This window comes from Punica granatum, unplaced genomic scaffold (genome assembly GCF_007655135.1).
Source record: "Punica granatum isolate Tunisia-2019 unplaced genomic scaffold, ASM765513v2 Contig00420, whole genome shotgun sequence".
In the NCBI taxonomy this organism is placed as follows: Eukaryota; Viridiplantae; Streptophyta; class Magnoliopsida; order Myrtales; family Lythraceae; genus Punica; species Punica granatum.
Genome location: NW_022204335.1, coordinates 832 through 18,999, shown reverse-complemented (window position 1 = coordinate 18,999; position 18,168 = coordinate 832). Strand labels below are relative to the sequence as shown.

The 18,168-nt window shown below is 39.1% G+C and overlaps 3 protein-coding genes across 8 annotated transcripts; all 3 read right to left on the bottom strand.

Moving 5' to 3' along the window:
- Positions 1–5,326: 5,326 nt before the first annotated feature.
- LOC116190318 (pentatricopeptide repeat-containing protein At1g62670, mitochondrial-like) lies at positions 5,327–8,488 on the bottom strand. 3 transcript variants are annotated; one of them, XR_004152641.1, is made up of 3 exons: positions 6,285–8,488; positions 5,538–5,656; positions 5,327–5,443 (listed from the first exon to the last, which is right to left on the bottom strand). XR_004152641.1 is itself a non-coding variant. In XM_031519999.1 (2 exons), exon 1 carries the CDS (start codon positions 8,313–8,315, stop codon positions 6,327–6,329), a length of 1,989 nt encoding a protein of 662 aa, XP_031375859.1. In that variant the 5' UTR covers positions 8,316–8,488; the 3' UTR covers positions 5,327–5,656; positions 6,285–6,326. The 3 variants fall into 3 exon arrangements, 1 of the variants encoding a protein (XP_031375859.1); XR_004152640.1 differs by having other exon boundaries at positions 5,538–5,664; positions 6,285–8,487; XM_031519999.1 differs by having other exon boundaries at positions 5,327–5,656.
- A 3,603-nt stretch (positions 8,489–12,091) lies between these two features.
- Positions 12,092–15,384, bottom strand: LOC116190319 (pentatricopeptide repeat-containing protein At1g63080, mitochondrial-like). Of its 4 annotated transcripts, none has more exons than XM_031520004.1 (3): positions 13,400–15,382; positions 12,784–12,937; positions 12,092–12,658 (listed from the first exon to the last, which is right to left on the bottom strand). In XM_031520004.1, exon 1 carries the CDS (start codon positions 15,320–15,322, stop codon positions 13,562–13,564), a length of 1,761 nt encoding a protein of 586 aa, XP_031375864.1. In that variant the 5' UTR covers positions 15,323–15,382; the 3' UTR covers positions 12,092–12,658; positions 12,784–12,937; positions 13,400–13,561. The 4 variants fall into 4 exon arrangements, with proteins under 4 accessions (XP_031375864.1, XP_031375862.1, XP_031375861.1 ...); XM_031520002.1 differs by having other exon boundaries at positions 12,110–12,658; positions 13,168–15,384; XM_031520001.1 differs by having other exon boundaries at positions 12,110–12,658; positions 12,746–15,384.
- Positions 15,385–15,836: 452 nt separating this feature from the next.
- On the bottom strand, positions 15,837–17,939 carry LOC116190320 (proteasome assembly chaperone 4-like). The gene is made up of 5 exons (XM_031520005.1): positions 17,560–17,939; positions 16,563–16,631; positions 16,395–16,470; positions 16,241–16,305; positions 15,837–16,146 (listed from the first exon to the last, which is right to left on the bottom strand). Exons 1-5 carry the CDS (start codon positions 17,728–17,730, stop codon positions 16,075–16,077), a joined length of 453 nt encoding a protein of 150 aa, XP_031375865.1. The 5' UTR covers positions 17,731–17,939; the 3' UTR covers positions 15,837–16,074.
- Positions 17,940–18,168: the final 229 nt, after the last annotated feature.

Below are 18,168 nucleotides of genomic sequence, written 5' to 3'. Positions count from 1 at the left end.
GCCTCGTGTTCTACGTGAACCCAAATGAGAGACCATCAAATCCTTGAGATCCATTATTGAGTTAACTACACATAGGTGGTGGTTGCAGTGTTTTGCCGACGATTTATTCGAAATCACAAGGACATATTAAGGAAAGAGGTTGCTATCTTTCATCGCGTTCTTCCTTGATACACTATTGGGAATGAGTTCTTGTAAAGAAGAAAATCTATAAAAATAAAAACTTTACGTGCGTTGAGCCGTCTTCTAAAGTATACATCAGTAAAAGACAATTATAAAGAAAAACTATTCTAGTCATAAAGTCTAGCTATAACTAGTCGTAGTAGTCTAACTATTTTTAGTCAAAAAAACTCACTATTCTTTAAATAGTACATGCCAATAATTCTTCAAAAATTCTTTCTTGCGAGAATCTTTCGTTCAAGTCACCTTTCATGTCATCTTTTTCTTGTACTCGATTTTTTCATCCCTCGTCATGACTCTATAACTCATAGGAAAGCTGAGTCCTGGAAATGGTCATATGGAGGATCTGCAGAGCTTGAGACGGAATCTTCAGGACTACACATAGAATGAATCTTCTGAACCTAAGCTTGCATTTCCGCGAGAGAGCCAGCCTTATGTAAATTTGCTAGCATCTGAGCTTTCATTTGCAAAAATTTCGAATTTTTCGTAACATCCAAAAGAGTTGTCCTCCGTTTTTCCATCCATCGTTAAACGGCCTGAAGACATGCCTAATCTTCTTTGCAATTAGGCCACCACTTAACCTTAGATTGTCCGGTGAGTCTAGGAAAATAATGACTACACCTGTCGTGATTAATCTGTGGACATTCTTCCAGAGAAATTCTTGCTATCTTGAAGTTCCAGCATAAATCCATGGAACTAAAAACTAAACAAAGAAATGAAGTCCTTTAATTGCAAACAAGATCAGGCTTGTCCTTGGGCCGTTCAACGATGAATGGAAAAATGGAAGACACCTCTTTGAATGTTACGAAAAATTCAGAATTTTTGCAAATGAAGCTCGGATGCTAGCAAGATCTATATAAGGCTGGCTCCCTGCGAAATGCGAGCTTAGGTTCAGAAGATTCATTCTATGTGTAGTCTTGAAGGTTCCATCTCAGGCTCTACAGACCCTTCAGATGACCCTTTCAAGACTCTCAGTTTCCCTATGAGTTATAGAGTCATGATGAGAGATTAAGAAAAAGAGCAAAAGAAAAAGATAATATGAAAGGTGACTTGAACAGAAGATTCTCACAAGAAAGAATATTTGAAAAATTATTGGCCTGCACTATTTAAAGAATAATGAGTTTTTCTGACTAAGAATAGTTAGACTATTATGACTAGTTATAGCTAGACTTTGTGACTAGGAATAGTTTTTCTTTATAATTGTCTTTTACTGTTGTATACTTTAGAAGACGGCCGAACGCGTGTAAAATTGTTGTTATTATTTTTTCCCCCTATTAAGTCTCTCTCTCTTTTTTTTTTTTTTGAGTTGGTCATTCTATTAAGTCGTTTGCTTCTGTGATTTTGATCAATACCCAACGATGTTTATCTTTCTTTGAATCTCAACTTTCTCCTCTCGAATTACATTTCGTCATTAACTATGCAAATTTATCCCTCTCTATTTCTTAAATATGACATTCAAAATGTCCTATGAAAAAATTTTAATACACGTAAACAAAAAAAGTAACAACTTAGAAAATATACATAATTGTGCGATTTCTATGGGAAAATTTTATAAATTATATTTATGCACATGAAATAAATTACAAAAGTTACGTTATGCACGAATTTTATAAAAGTTATTTGTGCACTAACCAAGAATGTACATGAAAATTTCTCTATTTATATGTATTATAAAAATATTATGTTGTATTTTCACTTTAGAAATTTCCATCTATTTATGCGTGCCAAGAAAAAAAACAGAAAGAAAGCTATCTATCTATTTATAAAGAGAAAATGAATGAATAACATGTGGAATTAGATAGGAAATTGTAAATTTATGCATCACCGATTTGTTAGAAAATCATGTTTATCTGATATAAACTAATTCAACAAGAAGCATGATAATATGCTTTTATAATCATCAAATGCATAAATGAAAAACATGCGACTTTAATTTATTGTTCTATTTTTTGATGTGAATCGTGGTATTCGGAAATCCAATGGGCTCTGATTATTCCAATTCAAGATGGGTTAGCCACTAAGGAATAAAAACTCTCACAGTATGAATTTTCTTCATTCACAATACTCAAATCTGAGAAGTTGTTTAAGAAGAACAAACACCTTACCCTTGAACCAATCCATGTTTGTGACAGTTCTCTTTTTACTATCTATTACTCATATATCTCATGCTTTGCATGTTATTACTTTCATTCTCTCAGCATTATACTTAGTAATTTATATGATTTTAAAAGAATATATCGATAAACTAGACATTTAGATTTCATATGGTCAAGTTAAAAGCTATTGATAAATTTGATCTTTTAGGGTAATATTCAAATTTTCTGTAACTCATATACTCTTAAATTTTCTATATATTATTAAAATCTCATGAAGAAAAAAATTAAAATTAACATGACCCGAGGAGTGGAATCAAAATTTATAGCCATAGATATTTTAATTACTTTGTTAGTCTTTTTAGGTTCTTTTCTCGAGATTCTCCAATTTTACATAAACTTAGTGATTTCACCCGCGCGTTGCGTGGTATTATAGCAGGTATTATTGTTGAATATATGCAAATAAATATAACAATTTTAGCCACAATTTTATAAAAATAAATAATTTATTCGTATCATCTTTAGATAAAAGAAAATACTAAATTTAAGGAATGGAGTTTCATCCTCACAATGGGTTTAGGGTCGACAAACAAACCTCGAAACATAAGTATCTGTGAAAAAGATCAAACCTGCAATCAAATTCTCATAAATTAAACCCTCAGAGATTTAAAGCTATTTAGTTCAAATATACGTACACATAAAAACAAAAGAACAAAGATAATCTTGTGGCACCAAACCTTACTCAGCTAAGGCCGCCCACTTTCTTCATCATCTTCATCTGCACCTTGTTAATCAAATCTAGAAATTGAAGTAAAAGAGAGAGATTCTTCATTTAAAATACTCTTAAAAAACCTTTGAACTAAACTTATAATAAAAAAAAAATCAAACACGCAATATAGAGCAAGCTTGACGTTGTCCGTCCATCTAACCATGTGGTTGCAACATCAAAATACATATCAAACATGCTCATTCTTGAGTTCAAAAGCTTACCGAGAATCCATATTGTGAAAGTTGTTTCGGTGACAATTGTTACTGCTCGCCTCTTCCAAGGGATAGAAGAAAAGAGCGAGGGAGGAGCAGAGAAATTAGGAGGAGGAGGAGGAAGTAATTATAAGACACGATTTTTCCATGCATCTCATCAACTCTTAGAATGTGTTTGGATTTAGAGTTGAGTTGGGTCGAGTTTTGGTTTTAATTAGTTTGTAATGATTGTATTGTTGAACTATGAGAAAAAGTATGAAAAAGTAATGAATAGTTAAGATAAAGTAATAATTAATTAACGATTGTGTTTTTGAATTATGAGAAAAAGTAATGAATAGTTGAGATAAAATAATGATTAAATAATAATTGTATTGTTGAATTAAAGATAAGTTGAGTTGAGTTGAGTTAAAAGATATTCAAATAGATTATGGGAAAAGGAAATCTTATTGAATATAAATAGATTTTGTTTCTTTTATATATAATTATTTAATTAATCTCATATGGGAAAAGGAAATCTTATTGACCGAAGTAAGCTCGCATGGGAAATGGAAAGGTCGATAGACGATCAACTGTCAATTTGGCTATTCAATGTCGAGACAACGTCATTCATCCAAATGAAGCAACCACGTTCATTCTTGGTCTTTCATTTGAGCATTATATATTTTATATATAGATAGTAAAAGAATCGGTTAATATATGATAAGATAATTTAATCTCGTTCTTCTTATTATAACTAGAGACAACATTTGTCTGCCACTTCTTTTTTGCTCAAGTGGTTTTTTAAACACCAAACTGTTCTGTTATATTTAGTATTTGAAGTCACCGCTAATGTCATAGGATTAGGGCAAGTGATTATAACCAGACACGACATTTGTTTGCCTCTTCTGTTTTGCTCACGTGGTTTTTTAAATACCAACTATTATGTTATGTTTAGTATTTGAAGTCCCGGCTAATGTCATAGGATTAGTGCAAGTGGTCGAACAACTTGCCCTTATTTGTGATTTTTTATATAGTTTACTCAAAAATAAATAAAAATACTCTTCGTTATTTTCATAAAAATAATTAATAAGTTCATCTTCTCAAGAATACCAAATAATTCTGTTATGTTTAGTATTTGAACTCCCGGCTAATGTCATAGGATTAGTGCATGTGGAACAACTTGCCCTTATTTGTGATTTTTTATTTTGTTCACTCAAAAATAAATAAAAATACTCTTCGTTATTTTCATAAGAATAATTAATAAGTTCATCTTCTCAAGAATACCAAACAATTATGTTATGTTTAGTATTTGAAGTCCCGGCTAATGTCATAGGATTAGTACATGTGGTTGAACAACTTGCCTTATTTGCGATTTTATATATAATTTACTTAAAAATAAATAAAAATACTCTTCGTTATTTTCATAAAAATAATTAATTAAGTTCATCTTCTCAAGAATGAGTATTTAAGAACTTCTTTTTCCTATTGGTAAAGCTATCTCTTTAAGCTAATGAAAAGTCGTTCAACAATGAGCTGAGGGTTTACGATGTTGAACTGAGAGTTGAGAGTTCTCAAACGAAGTTCATATGTTCCGCTTTTTGGCCTTTATATAGTAGATATAATAGACAGATTGAATCAATTATTACGTACTGTTACATTCAATTTTTTGTTGGTAGATGTATTACATTCAGGTTCATATTATTCAACAATACCAAGATACATTTTCGATTTTCCAATTATGTGTGGAAGCTGGGTTGCGTTATGATCCGTGGAAGGAAATCGTATATTCTCCCTAGTTTTATATATGTGAGGATACAAACTTAATGGTCATTTTTCTCAAGTTAGTTTTGGGTAGAGGGATGTAGCTTCTTTTTTTTTTTTAATGAAGGTTAGTTCTTTTTTGCGAAACAAAAATGTTTTTGGATGTAAAGTTGGTCACAGAAAGAAGAGAGTGACTTGAGGTAATTAAGTGAAATATTGTTCAAGGATAACATCGATGTACTTTTTGGCCTATAAGCAACAGGAGTGTGACATTGGCAACGGATTCGGTATAATAGACAGAACCCTCGGCAAAAGATCGAAAAATAGGGAAGTAATACATAAACAAGATTTCTGAGTTGTTCAATGGTCGAGCTCCCAAGATGCAGTTACAACTTAAACCTTCAGAAGGCCACCGAGCGGAGAGGCAGGGAAACGTGTCATCAGGGACATTCCTGTAACAACATCAAATTAGCTAGAACCGCAACTAAATGCTGTTTTACCGGACAATCCATCCAGTCCAATGAAGCGTCTTCAGATCAGTAGTACCAATAAGAAGTGAATCTTGTCAGTTTTGGACAGTTCTTCCTTCGTGTTTCAATCTCACAATGCCTGGATTAACTGGTGGGCTTTGATAGTAATTATAGCTCCTGCTTCTCAGCATCTACCTGAAAAGCTAAACCATACATATTGGTAAGCAAATGAAAATGTGCATGAAATACGGGAGCATATATAGTAGGGTGTGAGACGGAGCAAACGCTAAGGTTTTGTTTATGCATGACAGCCAAATTTGGGAGGGAGATCCACCGCAGCTCAACTATAGCACAAGTGAGCAGAAGTAAAGGAATATCAACATCAATAACTTAAGCATTCTAAGCAAGCAAACAAGCTTAAAAATGAGCCAATCATTAGCTCTGCTCTTCAGGTCATAGATAGGCCATCAAACTTCACCTGCAAGATCATGAGCCACACCAAGCTCCGAAATAATTTCTCACAAGGATCAGTAAGCGTAATTACTACCTTCAGGCAAGAGCAGTAAGCAAATCAACCAAGAGCAACAAGCAAATCGAGCAAATTACTATGAGTAATTACTACATCATAATAATCGTAGATGACCCACGACAATCATCGTTATTATAGGCTTTAGATTTAGATATTTTGGAGGCTGTCAGTCATGCAGGAAGACATGTAGGTTAAAAGCTATAACAAAGTATGTACAAGGTAAAAGACATCAATTAGCTTTGCTTTCTGCATGCTTAAAGAGAAAATTTTACAAAAAGGTAAAAAGAGATTTACCAAGAAACGAGTAATGCTCCCAAAAAATGTCATCCAGATTCACTAAATATTATGTACTAGTTGTAGAATCGACGCATCATTTGATAATAGATCAAGCAAGAGTTCGGCTGTTGATGCATCTGCAGCGAGACCTTTCTGATTCATTTCTCGTAGCAACTGCTCCACACTAAACTTGTCGCCATTTCTAAGAAATCCTCTAACCAACACATTGTATGTGCCTGAATTCGGGACACATCCCCTTCCTTCCATCTCATTAAACAATGTGAAGGCTTCGTTTATATGACCTTCATTACACAATCCATTAATCAATGTGTTGAAAGCGACAACATCAGGTTCCACCTTTTTTGCAGACAAACCTTTGAAAAGTTCTCTTGCAGGTTCGAGCTTCCCTGCATTGCATAGACCATTGATGAGGATATTGTAAATCACAATGTCAGGCTCCAACTTATGATTCTCCATTTGCTGGAACATCGCAATTGCCTTGTCTACTTGTTTTGCTTTACACAAGCCATCTAACATAGTGGCGTAACTTTGGACGTTTGGAGATTGCCCATAAGCATGCATCTTGTCAAATAGCTGCTCTGCAGCATGAAAATTGCCAACGAGGCAGAAGCCCCCGATGAGAGTAGTGTGCGTCACCACATCAGGAATCAGACCCTTGTCTAGCATTTCTTGATATAGAAGCCATGCTTTATCGATTTGTTTGGACTTGCAATATCCATTGATCAATGCATTATAAGTGACTACATTGGGAGCATAATACCGTTCAAGCATCAGACCGAATAACTTAGCAGCATCAACCATACGATTATGAAGGCAATACCCATCAATCAGTGAATTGTATGTGACTACATTGGGCTCCACACCTTTCTGGGCCATCATTTCGACGACGCGCTCTGCTTCTGAAAGTTTCCCTTCTTTACAGAATGCATCCACCAAAATATTGAATGTATTTACGTTCGGAAGTATTCCCCTCTGCACCATCTCCTGAAACAGTCTATGGACCTCATGCCATTGCCCCATGTTGCACTGAGCCCGAATCAGAGTGTTGTAAGTAACGACACTTGGTTGGATCTCCTCTGCCACCATTTGTTTCAACAGAATGTTGGCTTCTCTCCATCGACCTAGCTGGCATAAACCGTGAAGCAAGGAGTTATAAGTCAATAAATTTGGTTGAACACCCTTATCTCCCATCTTATATGACAGGACGACAGCCTCTTTCCACTGGATCGAACAACAAAGACCATGAATGAGGGAGTTATAAGTGACAATGTCGGGTTGAATGCCTTGGAAAACCATTTTGTTAAAGAGGTTGAAAGCCTCTATTACTCGTCCCTGCTTGCATAAGCCATCAATGGCTGTGTTATAAGCAAATGCGTCCAGCCTGCCGCTCACTTTCTCCCACTTGCCGATCAATCTGACGGCAAGGTCAGTCTTGCCAGTCCTCACCAAACCCTTTATAATTGTTGCACGGGTGACTGAGTTGGGCTCGAACCCAATGCTCGACATCTCATCGGCAAGCATCACTGCTTTTGAAATTATACCCTTGGAACAAAGCCCATTGACCAGAGTATTCAGGGTGACGGAGTTCGGTCGAAGCCCAAGTTTTATCAGTTTAGCCAAAGCAGAGAAACCGAGATCCACTTCCTTGAGATGGCAGAGGCAATTTATAAAGATATTCCAGATAGAGATATGGCAGGCGAGCCCTAACACATCCATGCGTTCGATCAAACCAATCGCAGAGGAGTAGTGTCTCATCCTGACAACCGCTCCCAAGAGACGGGCGAACTCAAAAACACTAGGCGGAGGCTGCATGAGAGTCATGCTATGGAAGCAATTCTGGGCCTCATCGAGGGTTCTCGGCCTCTCAATTTCGTGCTTGACAGCTCTGGCTGCAGCAGTGAAATTGCATACCTGAGGGTGATTCCGAAGCAGAGAAGCGACAACTTGATGATGACTACCAGCTCGAAATCGAAATCGAAGAGCCGCAGGGCCACGGAAGCTCCGGCTCCTCCACATCTTCACTTGCATTTGCCCATGGGACAGTGAGCCCTCTACTCCCCGAGAACACAGAACAAAACAGCTTCCCTTTGGGTCGTGTGATGTGATGTGATGTGATGTTTACTCGCAGAGTTTTGTGTTTTGATAATCTGAAACAAAGTGAGTTAAGTCGTTACGAGTGAGTTTCTCGTCTGAGGTTTCGCCCACTGGCGGAAGACAGCCGCTCGACACTTGAAGGAAGAAATAATTTACCTCGTTAAAGTCCTTATATTTTAATAATTTGTGTAATTTAGTCCTTTTTCTTGTTGGAACAAATCGGCCATTTTAATGGTGCAAAGCTTTGAGAGGTGGAAGAATTACATAATGGTTATTGGTGTTAGTTATATGCCCTAAAGTCAATATATGTATTTGGATAATTCTTATTTATAGCAATAATATTTATTTTGTTATTCATAAATCGTTTATGTATTAGAGTAAGTTCATAAGATACTCGGCATATGCTTCATTCTCAAATAATTGAGAATATGAGTGACGGAGTATTCTGGTACAGGATTTTTAAACTGTTTGCAGTTGTAAGAATCTTAGCTAGGCATTATCATTCTGGATAAACCGTCACCTCTATCTATATTCATGATTAGTATAAAGATACTACTGAAGATGGAGTAGTGAATCTCATGCAATTCGATATCTGATATCAAAATAGACATGTGGACACAAATAGAGATAATTGAGTCGAACTGTGACGAGCAGATGATATTCACGTGGTACTTTACTATTATCAATTAATATTATCTAGACCGTATTAGTGTATATAGTTCTTAGACCTAAGATGGTACGTATATCTCATACATGGGTAATTAAGATTTGCTCATGCTTATATAATTGTGCTAAGCATGGGTATCCGGCAGACAATGGTCCTAATTAGTTGTGTATGAAGATAGGTGTCCACTCGATATGAGATTCATTGACCTGAGTAAACGGGGGAAAATCACATGGATTTGAGTTCTGTTCTTGATTAGGGAATTTTGGGCCAAGGTGAATGGATTTAAATAAAATAGATTTTCTAGTTTAAGTTCTATTGATCTATGAATAGAAGCTTAGAGGTTCCATATGATCGGTTAGGGTTTGACATTAACTATGACCCTAGCTAGATCGGAATCTACAATGAAGGGATTCAAGTGCATGGTATATATGGTCATTGGTTCATCAGAAGGTCTTCATCGCACATTTGTTACTAATTGAATTATCATGATATGCTACTAGGTGTTACCCATGATCTTTTGGAACCAAAGGTATTTTGAGAATTGTGCTTTCAATTGTGGATGGGAGTTTATGTCAAAGTGGTTGACATTACAGTCTCATTGTCATTTAGTGATGAACTTAGTTAGTCACACATAATAGAACGTGTTTGAGCAAAGAATTGATTTACTCTTATTAAGACAGTTAATTAGTATTATCTGATTAGACTTGCAATGCAACTGTAGGGGTGCTAGCACATCCCGAAGTCAAATACAATGTTGAGGTGGACTTGTTTAAGGAATTATTATATTCGATATAATAGTGTCCTTAAATGGATAGTTACTATATATATAGAATGTCTATATATTAATAAGTGCATACAATTTTTCTCTTTTGGGACCTATGTGAGTTATGAGATAATTCGCGGGTGATTTTAAAAACTACCTAAGTCTTTGAAATTTATTTGCGAATTGTAATTAATTCTGAATTAATTTTTTTAGGTAGATTAGGGAGCAGAGCCCAAATACAAAAAACTCAAACAGAAACGAAACGGGGTAAGGCGGCCCCTACAATATCGCCTAACAAGTGAGAGCTCCCCGTTAGGAGCTGAATGAAGAATATGCGTCCCTAAGGGAAGATCAATCGCCCTCTTCGACAACCAATCCGTGCAAGTATTCCCTTCCCGATACGTGTGTTGGATGCGGACCTCCCAATCCCTCTGCAATAGATTTCGAATGCTCCTCTGCAGCGGCTGAAAACACGGCGGACACGGGTCCTGTCACAATATCAATGTCAGAACCACCATAGAGTTTATTTCAAGGATAAGTCGTCGGCACCTTGCATCCAAGCTAATTTCAAACCCGTTAAAACTCCATAGAGCTCTGCCACTGTCACTGTTGAGAATCCCAAGCTCTGCATGAAACCGATGATCCATCCTCCACTGGAGTTCCTCAGAATGCCACCCGCTCCAGCGACTCCTTGCAAATCTCGAACAGCCCCATCCGTGTTCAACTTCAGAAAATTTTCAAGTGGCTTCACCCAGTGTATAGAAATCCACTTCCACTTGCTCCCATCCACCGCTTGAGAAGATAAAAGTCGACCCTCCCAGAAGTTCCTAGCTCTCTGAATTAATTATAATTATCAAAAAAACCCTAAAGGCCCCAAGTTGCACCGACCCCGAATCAGAGTGTTATAGGTAACAACATCTGGTTGGATCTCCTTCGCCACCATTTGTTTCAACAGGATGTTGGCTTCTTTCCACCGACCCAGTTGGCATACGCCATGCAGCAAGGAGTTATAAGTCAACGGACTTGGTGCAAAATCCTTACCGCCCATCTTATATGACAGGAGGACAGCCTGTTTCCACTGGACCACACAACAAAGACCGTGAATAAGAGAGTTATAAGTGACAATGTCGGGTTGAATGCCTCTATGGACCATCCTGTTTGTTTAACAGGTTGAAAGCCTCCGTTTCTCGTCCCTCCTTGCATAGCCCATGAATGGTAGGGGTATAAGCAAATGCGTCCAGCCTGCCGCTCACTTTCTCCCCCTTGCCGATCAGTCTGACGGCAAGGTCGGTCTTGCCAGTCTTCGCAAAACCCTTTATAATTGTTGCGCAAGTGAATGGATCGGGCTCGAACCCAAAGTTCAACATCTCATCAGCAAGCATCACTGCTTTAGAAATTATACCCTTTGAACTAAGCCCATTGACCAGAGTACTCAGGGTGACGGAATTCGGTCGAAGCCCAAGTTTTATCAGTTTAGCCCAAGCAGAGAAACCGAGATCCACTTCCTAGAGACAATTTATAAAGATATTGCAAATGGAGATATGGCAGGCGAGCCCTAACACATCCATGCGTTCGATCAAACTAATCGCAGCGGAGTAGTGCCCCATCCTCACAACCGCTCCCAAGAGACGGCAGAACTCAAAAACATGAGGCGGAGGCTGCATGAGAGTCAATGCTATGGAAGCAATTCTGGGCCTCATCGAGGGCTCTCGGCCTCTCAATTTCGTGCTTGACAGCTCTGGCAGCAGCAGTGAAATTGCATACCCCAGAATTTATGTTCTGATAATTTGCATCCCAAACTTTACGCATAATTGCAGTGCTGCCCTGACCTTTGTCTGAGTCTCAGGCTGTTTCGAGTTTACCGTCCAAAGGAAGAAAGTAAGTTACATCTTTACGACCGAGTTTCTCGTCTCAGGCTACGCCGAATGATGGAAGACAGCCCTCGACACTTGCAGGAAGAAATTGTTAAAGTCCTTATACTTAAATAATTCGTCTTAAGGGATACCTTTGTTTTTCCGTCCTTATACTTTAATGACGAAACAAATTGACCACGTTAATAGCGCAAAGCTTTGAGCTAAAACTAGGATGTTAAAACTATACTTGAATAACTTTTTTTCAATGAAAGAAAAGAATATTGTAAAAAATAAAATTTATAAGTGATGTCTTTTAGAGGTGGAAGAATTACATAAATGGTAATAGCTTGGTTTTAAATTTGAATTTCAATTGCTGAATATTAAGGGGAAAAAAAGAAGAAAAAAGACCAGGAAAAAAGAAAAAAAAGGAGTTCATGATATCCCCTAAGACCAAAAAAAACTTTCAATGCGTTGGGGATACCTTTGTTTTTCCATCAAATACCAACATATCACCGAATAAACTGTTAAATTATCGAAATTATTGAGGCCTAAAGTCAAAACAATGACGACCATCCCCCGGGCAAACACGAATACATTAAACAATGGAAAAATTCATCCCTTGTGTCGGGAGGTAACGGCGTTGATGCATGCAGTATCGATTAGGAATTAGCAATGCATTAGTTGCTTTCTCTGAGGTAAACTGAACGCACCATTCGAAGATCAGCCCTCGCTACTGAGCTGCCATGTTTTGGCCTCATCCATAACCGAGATCTGTGAGCGCCTTCACTAAAAATAAAAATTACTCGAGTGCAGGGGTGCAATTGCCGCCCTGCTCACCATCGCAGCATCATGAACGTCCACCAGCCCCCGTGCTCCACATTGCAACATCTGGAACACCAGCTTTACACTTGATTACTAATACAAGCGGATCCTCAAAGAAAATGAATTTGATCGGGAAAATGTTTTCCGCTCTCTTATCTTGGTTGTAAACAAGCTGCAAGTCCAAAATGCAAAAGAAAATTATCAGGTACAGAAACAAAAGAGCACCGATTGTATTAGGTGCTTGATTCAGAAAACGAACACTGAATGGAAGATGCTTGGCCTTCCCCGCAAGCCAACCTGCACAAAAATTCCCCCCGTAGTAGATTTGATTAACTCGAGTCTCCCAACCTCTAGGGCAGATGAACCAATGCCCAGCCAAGTTTTGCCACATTCCTAGGCTTCTCTTTTTGACTGTAAGATCGAAACCCTCGCAAAGTGGACTTATCCTTCTCTGATAAATTCAACACAAGAACATCCAACAACTGAATCAGCATGATCAAAATTCCATCTAACCTTCAACATTCTCGAAATCACTAATACCCTGGTGAGCACAAGTTTCATTTTTTGTGAAACGAATGCTGTATCGACTAAAGAATAGAAAAAAGAATGATGCCAGTTATTCTTATTACTGGTTAAAGAACAGAGTTCATGAAGATGCTAGTTTTTACGGTTATAACTTACGGCATTATTTGGTCTTGCATCCCTTTGCTTCATCGATTAAAGAAGTTTGATGAGCACCAATTTCCTAGCCTTCCTACTGGATAGATTTAATTATGCTAAGCAATGTAAAAATGAACCCAACTAATGCTTTTATAGTCAAGCGCAAAAATCGAGAACTCAGGAAACAGCAGAGGAAATCTACTCTGAGTCAAGTCATGAAGAAAAGTAACACCGGCAAGTCTTGAATCTTTACCTTCGAACTTTATACCCTGCACTTAATCCTTTCACCCAAAGAGTCATAAATCAATGGATCAAACACCGGATGACAGATTAGGCAAAAGTTCGCCTCGAGCATGCATCTACAGAGATTCCTTTCTCAATCACTTTCCCCGTGAGAAGAAAGACAAAAGATTCACTAAATATTATGTACTAGTTTTAGAATCGACGCATCATTTGATAATAGATCAAGCAAGAGTTCGGCTGTTGATGCATCTGCAGCGAGACCTTTCTGATTCATTTCTCGTAGCAACTGCTCCACACTTAACTTGTCGCCATTTCTAAGAAATCCTCTAACCAACACATTGTATGTGCCTGAATTCGGGACACATCCCCTTCCTTCCATCTCATTAAATAATGTGAAGGCTTCGCTTATATGACCTTCATTACACAATCCATTAATCAATGTGTTGAAAGTGACAACACCAGGTTCCACCTTTTTTGCAGACAAACCTTTGAAGAGTTCTCTTGCAGGTTCGAGCTTCCCTGCATTGCATAGACCATTGATGAGGATATTGTAAATCACGATGCTAGGCTCCAACTGATGATTCTCCATTTGCTGGAACACTGCAATTGCCTTGTCTACTTGTTTTGCTTTACACAAGCCATCTAACATAGTGGCGTAACTTTGGACGTTTGGAGGTTGCCCATAAGCATGCATCTTGTCAAATAGTAGCGCTGCAGCATGAAAATTGCCAACCAGGCAGAAGCCCCCGATGAGAGTAGTGTGCGTCGCCACATCAGGAATCAAACCCTTGCCAAGCATTTCTTGATATAGAAGCCACGCTTTATGGATTTGTTTGGACTTGCAATATCCATTGATCAATGCATTATAAGTGACAACATTAGCAGCATAATTCCGTTCAAGCATCAGGCCGAATAGCTTAGCAGCATCATCCACGCGATTATGAAGGCAATAGCCATCAATTATTGAATTGTATGTGACTACATCGGACTCCACACCTTTCTGGGCCATCATTTCGAAGACGCGTTCTGCTTCCGAAAGTTCCCCTTCTTTACAGAATGCATCCACCAAAATACTGAATGTAATTACGTTCGGAAGTATTCCCCTCTGCACCATCTCCTGAAACAGTCTATGGACCTCATGCCATTGCCCCATGTTGCACTGAGCCCGAATCAGAGTGTTATAAGTAACGACATCTGGTTGAATGCCTCTTTGGACCATCCTGTTTAAGAGGCTGAAAGCCTCTATCACTCGTCCCTGCTTGCATAAGCCATCAATGGCTGTGTTATAAGCAAATGCATTCAGCCTGCCGCTCACTTTCTCCCACTTGCCCATCAATCCGACGGCAAGGTCGGTCTTGCCAGTCCTCACCAAACCCTTTATAATTGTTGCGCAAGTGAATGAGTCGGGCTCGAACCCAATGCTCGACATCTCATCGGCAAGCATCACTGCTTTAGAAATCACACCCTTGGAACAAAGCCCATTGACCAGAGTATTTAGGGTGACGGAGTCCGGTCGAAGCCCAAGCTTGATCAGTTTAGCCAAAGCAGAGAAACCGAGATCCACTTCCTTGAGATGGCAGAGGCAATTTATAAAGATATTCCAGACAGAGATATGGCAGGCGAGCCCTAACACATCCATGCGTTCGATCAAACCAATCGCAGAGGAGTAGTGTCTCATCCTGACAACCGCTCCCAAGAGACGGCAGAACTCAAAAACATGAGGCGGAGGCTGCATGAGAGTCATGCTATGGAAGCAATTCTGGGCCTCATCGAGGGTTCTCGGCCTCTCAATTTCGTGCTTGACAGCTCCGGCAGCAGATGCGAAATTGCATACCTGAGTGTGATTGCGAAGCAGAGGAGCGACAACTTGATGATAACTACCGGCTTGAAATCGAAGAGCCGCAGGGCCATGGAAGCTCCGACGCCTCCACATCCTCACTCCCCCGGACCATCTCAATCTCAAGAAAGACGAGACAAATCACAGTCGAAGCTCCGACCCCCCATAGTTTTTTTTGTTTTCAAAATGACCCCAAATTTTACGCTGAATTGCGATACTGCCCTAACATTTGTCTCCAGTAAACTGCTTCGGGTTAAACGGCCAAAAGGAACAAAGAATTAACGAGCGAGTTTCTTGTCCGAGGTTTCGCCGAATGAGGGAAGAAGCCGAGCCACGCTCTGAGGTGGACAAAAAAATAATTTACCATGTTGAAGTCCTCGTACTTCAACAATTTGTGTAATCTAATCCTTTTTCATATCGGAACAAATTATTAAAACATGCAAAGCATTGAGCCCGATTAGGATGTTAAGCTACACTTTAGTCAATGCCATATCTCTTGGAAGATTTTAAATGGGAATGCGTGTCAGATCATATGAAATTTCATATGAATGGTTTTGAATTTTCCGGTTGCTGAAATCTTTAGAAAAAAAAATTAGACCGACGATAAATCTTGGAGAAGGACGACGAATATCCATTCGAAGGGCATATCCTTAGCAAACATGAATACATCGAAGGCACTTCCATGCTTCAAGCAAGTGAATCTGCTCAAACTTGGACCTTGGAAGCTTTCTAATGTATGTATATTTATACATGATCCATCAAAGAACAATGGAGAAATCCTTCCGTTGTGTTGGCTGGCACAAGTCTTGATGCATGCGGTATTGATTAAAATTAGCATTGCAGTAGTTCTATTTTACATTTCGGCCTCTCCCAAAGCCGAGATCAATGAGCTTCTTCACTAATATTCTCTCAGCATCTGCCTGGAAATCCACATGGTAAAACACAAATCAGCTTCTTCTCCATGCAACCGAACAGAAATGTGAGATCACTCATCAGTCGACGCAGATCCATTACCTCAATCGTTGGGCTGTTCTTGGGGATATTGCAAGCAAGAACGATATTGATGCCAGTCTTCAACACTGAAAACCAGAAACAGTCAGTAGAAGCATAAAATTATTTATACCTTTTGGAAATTCAAGCGTGTTTTATGAGTCATATAATGCTTTACCCAATCGTCTGGCAATGCCTGACCCAGCATTGTCTGAACCTCCACCAAGTATAGATGCAACGCTCACAGCATTGTTCTAGTTTGAAATCGTCCAGGCAAATGAGGATTGTGCCAAATAAATTCAAGGTAACGAATAGAATGTCCAAAAGGTGATAGAGATCAACTCACGGGTCGTGTGGATGCAGCAGCGTATAGATGCCCCAGTTTGGAAGAATTGCAGCCTACCCATGCATATATCTACACTCACAATCAGTACTTAGCAATAAAATTTTCGCTCTAATACGAGAGGATCTATGCAATGTAATTCATGATATAGGAGATGGAGAAGCAGGTGAAAGTACAAGCACAGCCAGATACAATGATCTACTGCCCCCAATGCCATTTCAAGTTACAGCCGAACTGCGTGCCTCCTCTAGATATTTTGGAACATCTTTTAGGCAAGACAAAGATTAAGCTCTTCAAAACTACTCTAGAAATATCTGTGAGTTAGCACCCTCTGCAAGGAAGTGATCAACAATGTTCAAGCAGTCGCAAAAGATCCACCAAGAAAGCAGAAGATCACGCGTGATCATCCAATCAAAACATTGTCGATAAATCAACAAGCTGCAAAACCCAACGCAGTGCAGTCCCATCAGTTGCAATACAACATGCGCATATCGTTTTGTCCTTCCAAAATACTCAGTAAGTTATGTTCAATACTATGATCTTTCCTTATATCAAACCACAAGAACAAAAAAGGAACCGAACACATATATTTCCAACTACCATGCAATTATCCCAATGACGTAATTTCTCTTATGCAAATAACCAATGAAGTCGAGTGCTTTCGGTTTTCGTCCGTCCTTATTCGGTAATGTATAACCATTCAAAAGCATGATATAACAAATTGCCTGAAACAGAACCCCGTCCGATCATGCAATCGTCGCACTTCCACTAAATCTGGCTGCAAACAGATCAACATAAGACGTCGTTCCAGCTTATTCATTTGCCCTTCAAATGCAGAATCTTTATATATCAATCGAATTCGAAGCTTCCTCCTCTAATACAACACCACGAGAAACGCACCCCTTATGATTACTAGAACATCTGGCATTTGCGAACGGCACAAGGAATCTCCTTTTCATCATAATCAACCGAAAATTCGAAGATAATTTGCGGCAGTTACCTGCTTGGGGAGGCGGATGATTTGGAAGTGGAGAGTGACTTCATTGACGACTTCGCTGAAGCACGTGACCTGGACGCCGCCCGCGCCGTCGACCGGCTCCGTGTCACCGGATACCTGACCGGGACCGAGGGAGCGGTTCAGCTCTTCGACGTCCGAACCATCAAGAGCCATTTCAAAGCTGATGACGATGGAGCTTCAGCTACGTACGCTCTGCTACTCGTAGCCAAGATTCGAATGGAGCCCGCCGCGCGCAGCTAAACCTTCATGAGCTAGAACTGCTGTATTTGGGTAGAGCTGCAGCTGCTCTTTGTGAGCAAAAATGGCGGAATCGTCAAACGAGGTCGATGAGAAGTTGCAGAGACGAACAAAGGAGGGAGACAGCTTCAAGGAGAAGAAAGAGGAGACTCCCCGAGAGCAGATGGGCTTGAAAATGGGCCGCGATCTTCCATGGACCGAGTTGGGCCTGAACTTATTCTTACATCTGCTTTGGAACTTTGTTCTTTTGCCACTACTGCCACGAAACTACTCGTATTTTACAATTGGCTCCTTCTATCTGTTTTAGCCATCTACTATCAACAAAGACCACTAAACTGTCAAAAACCAGCATAT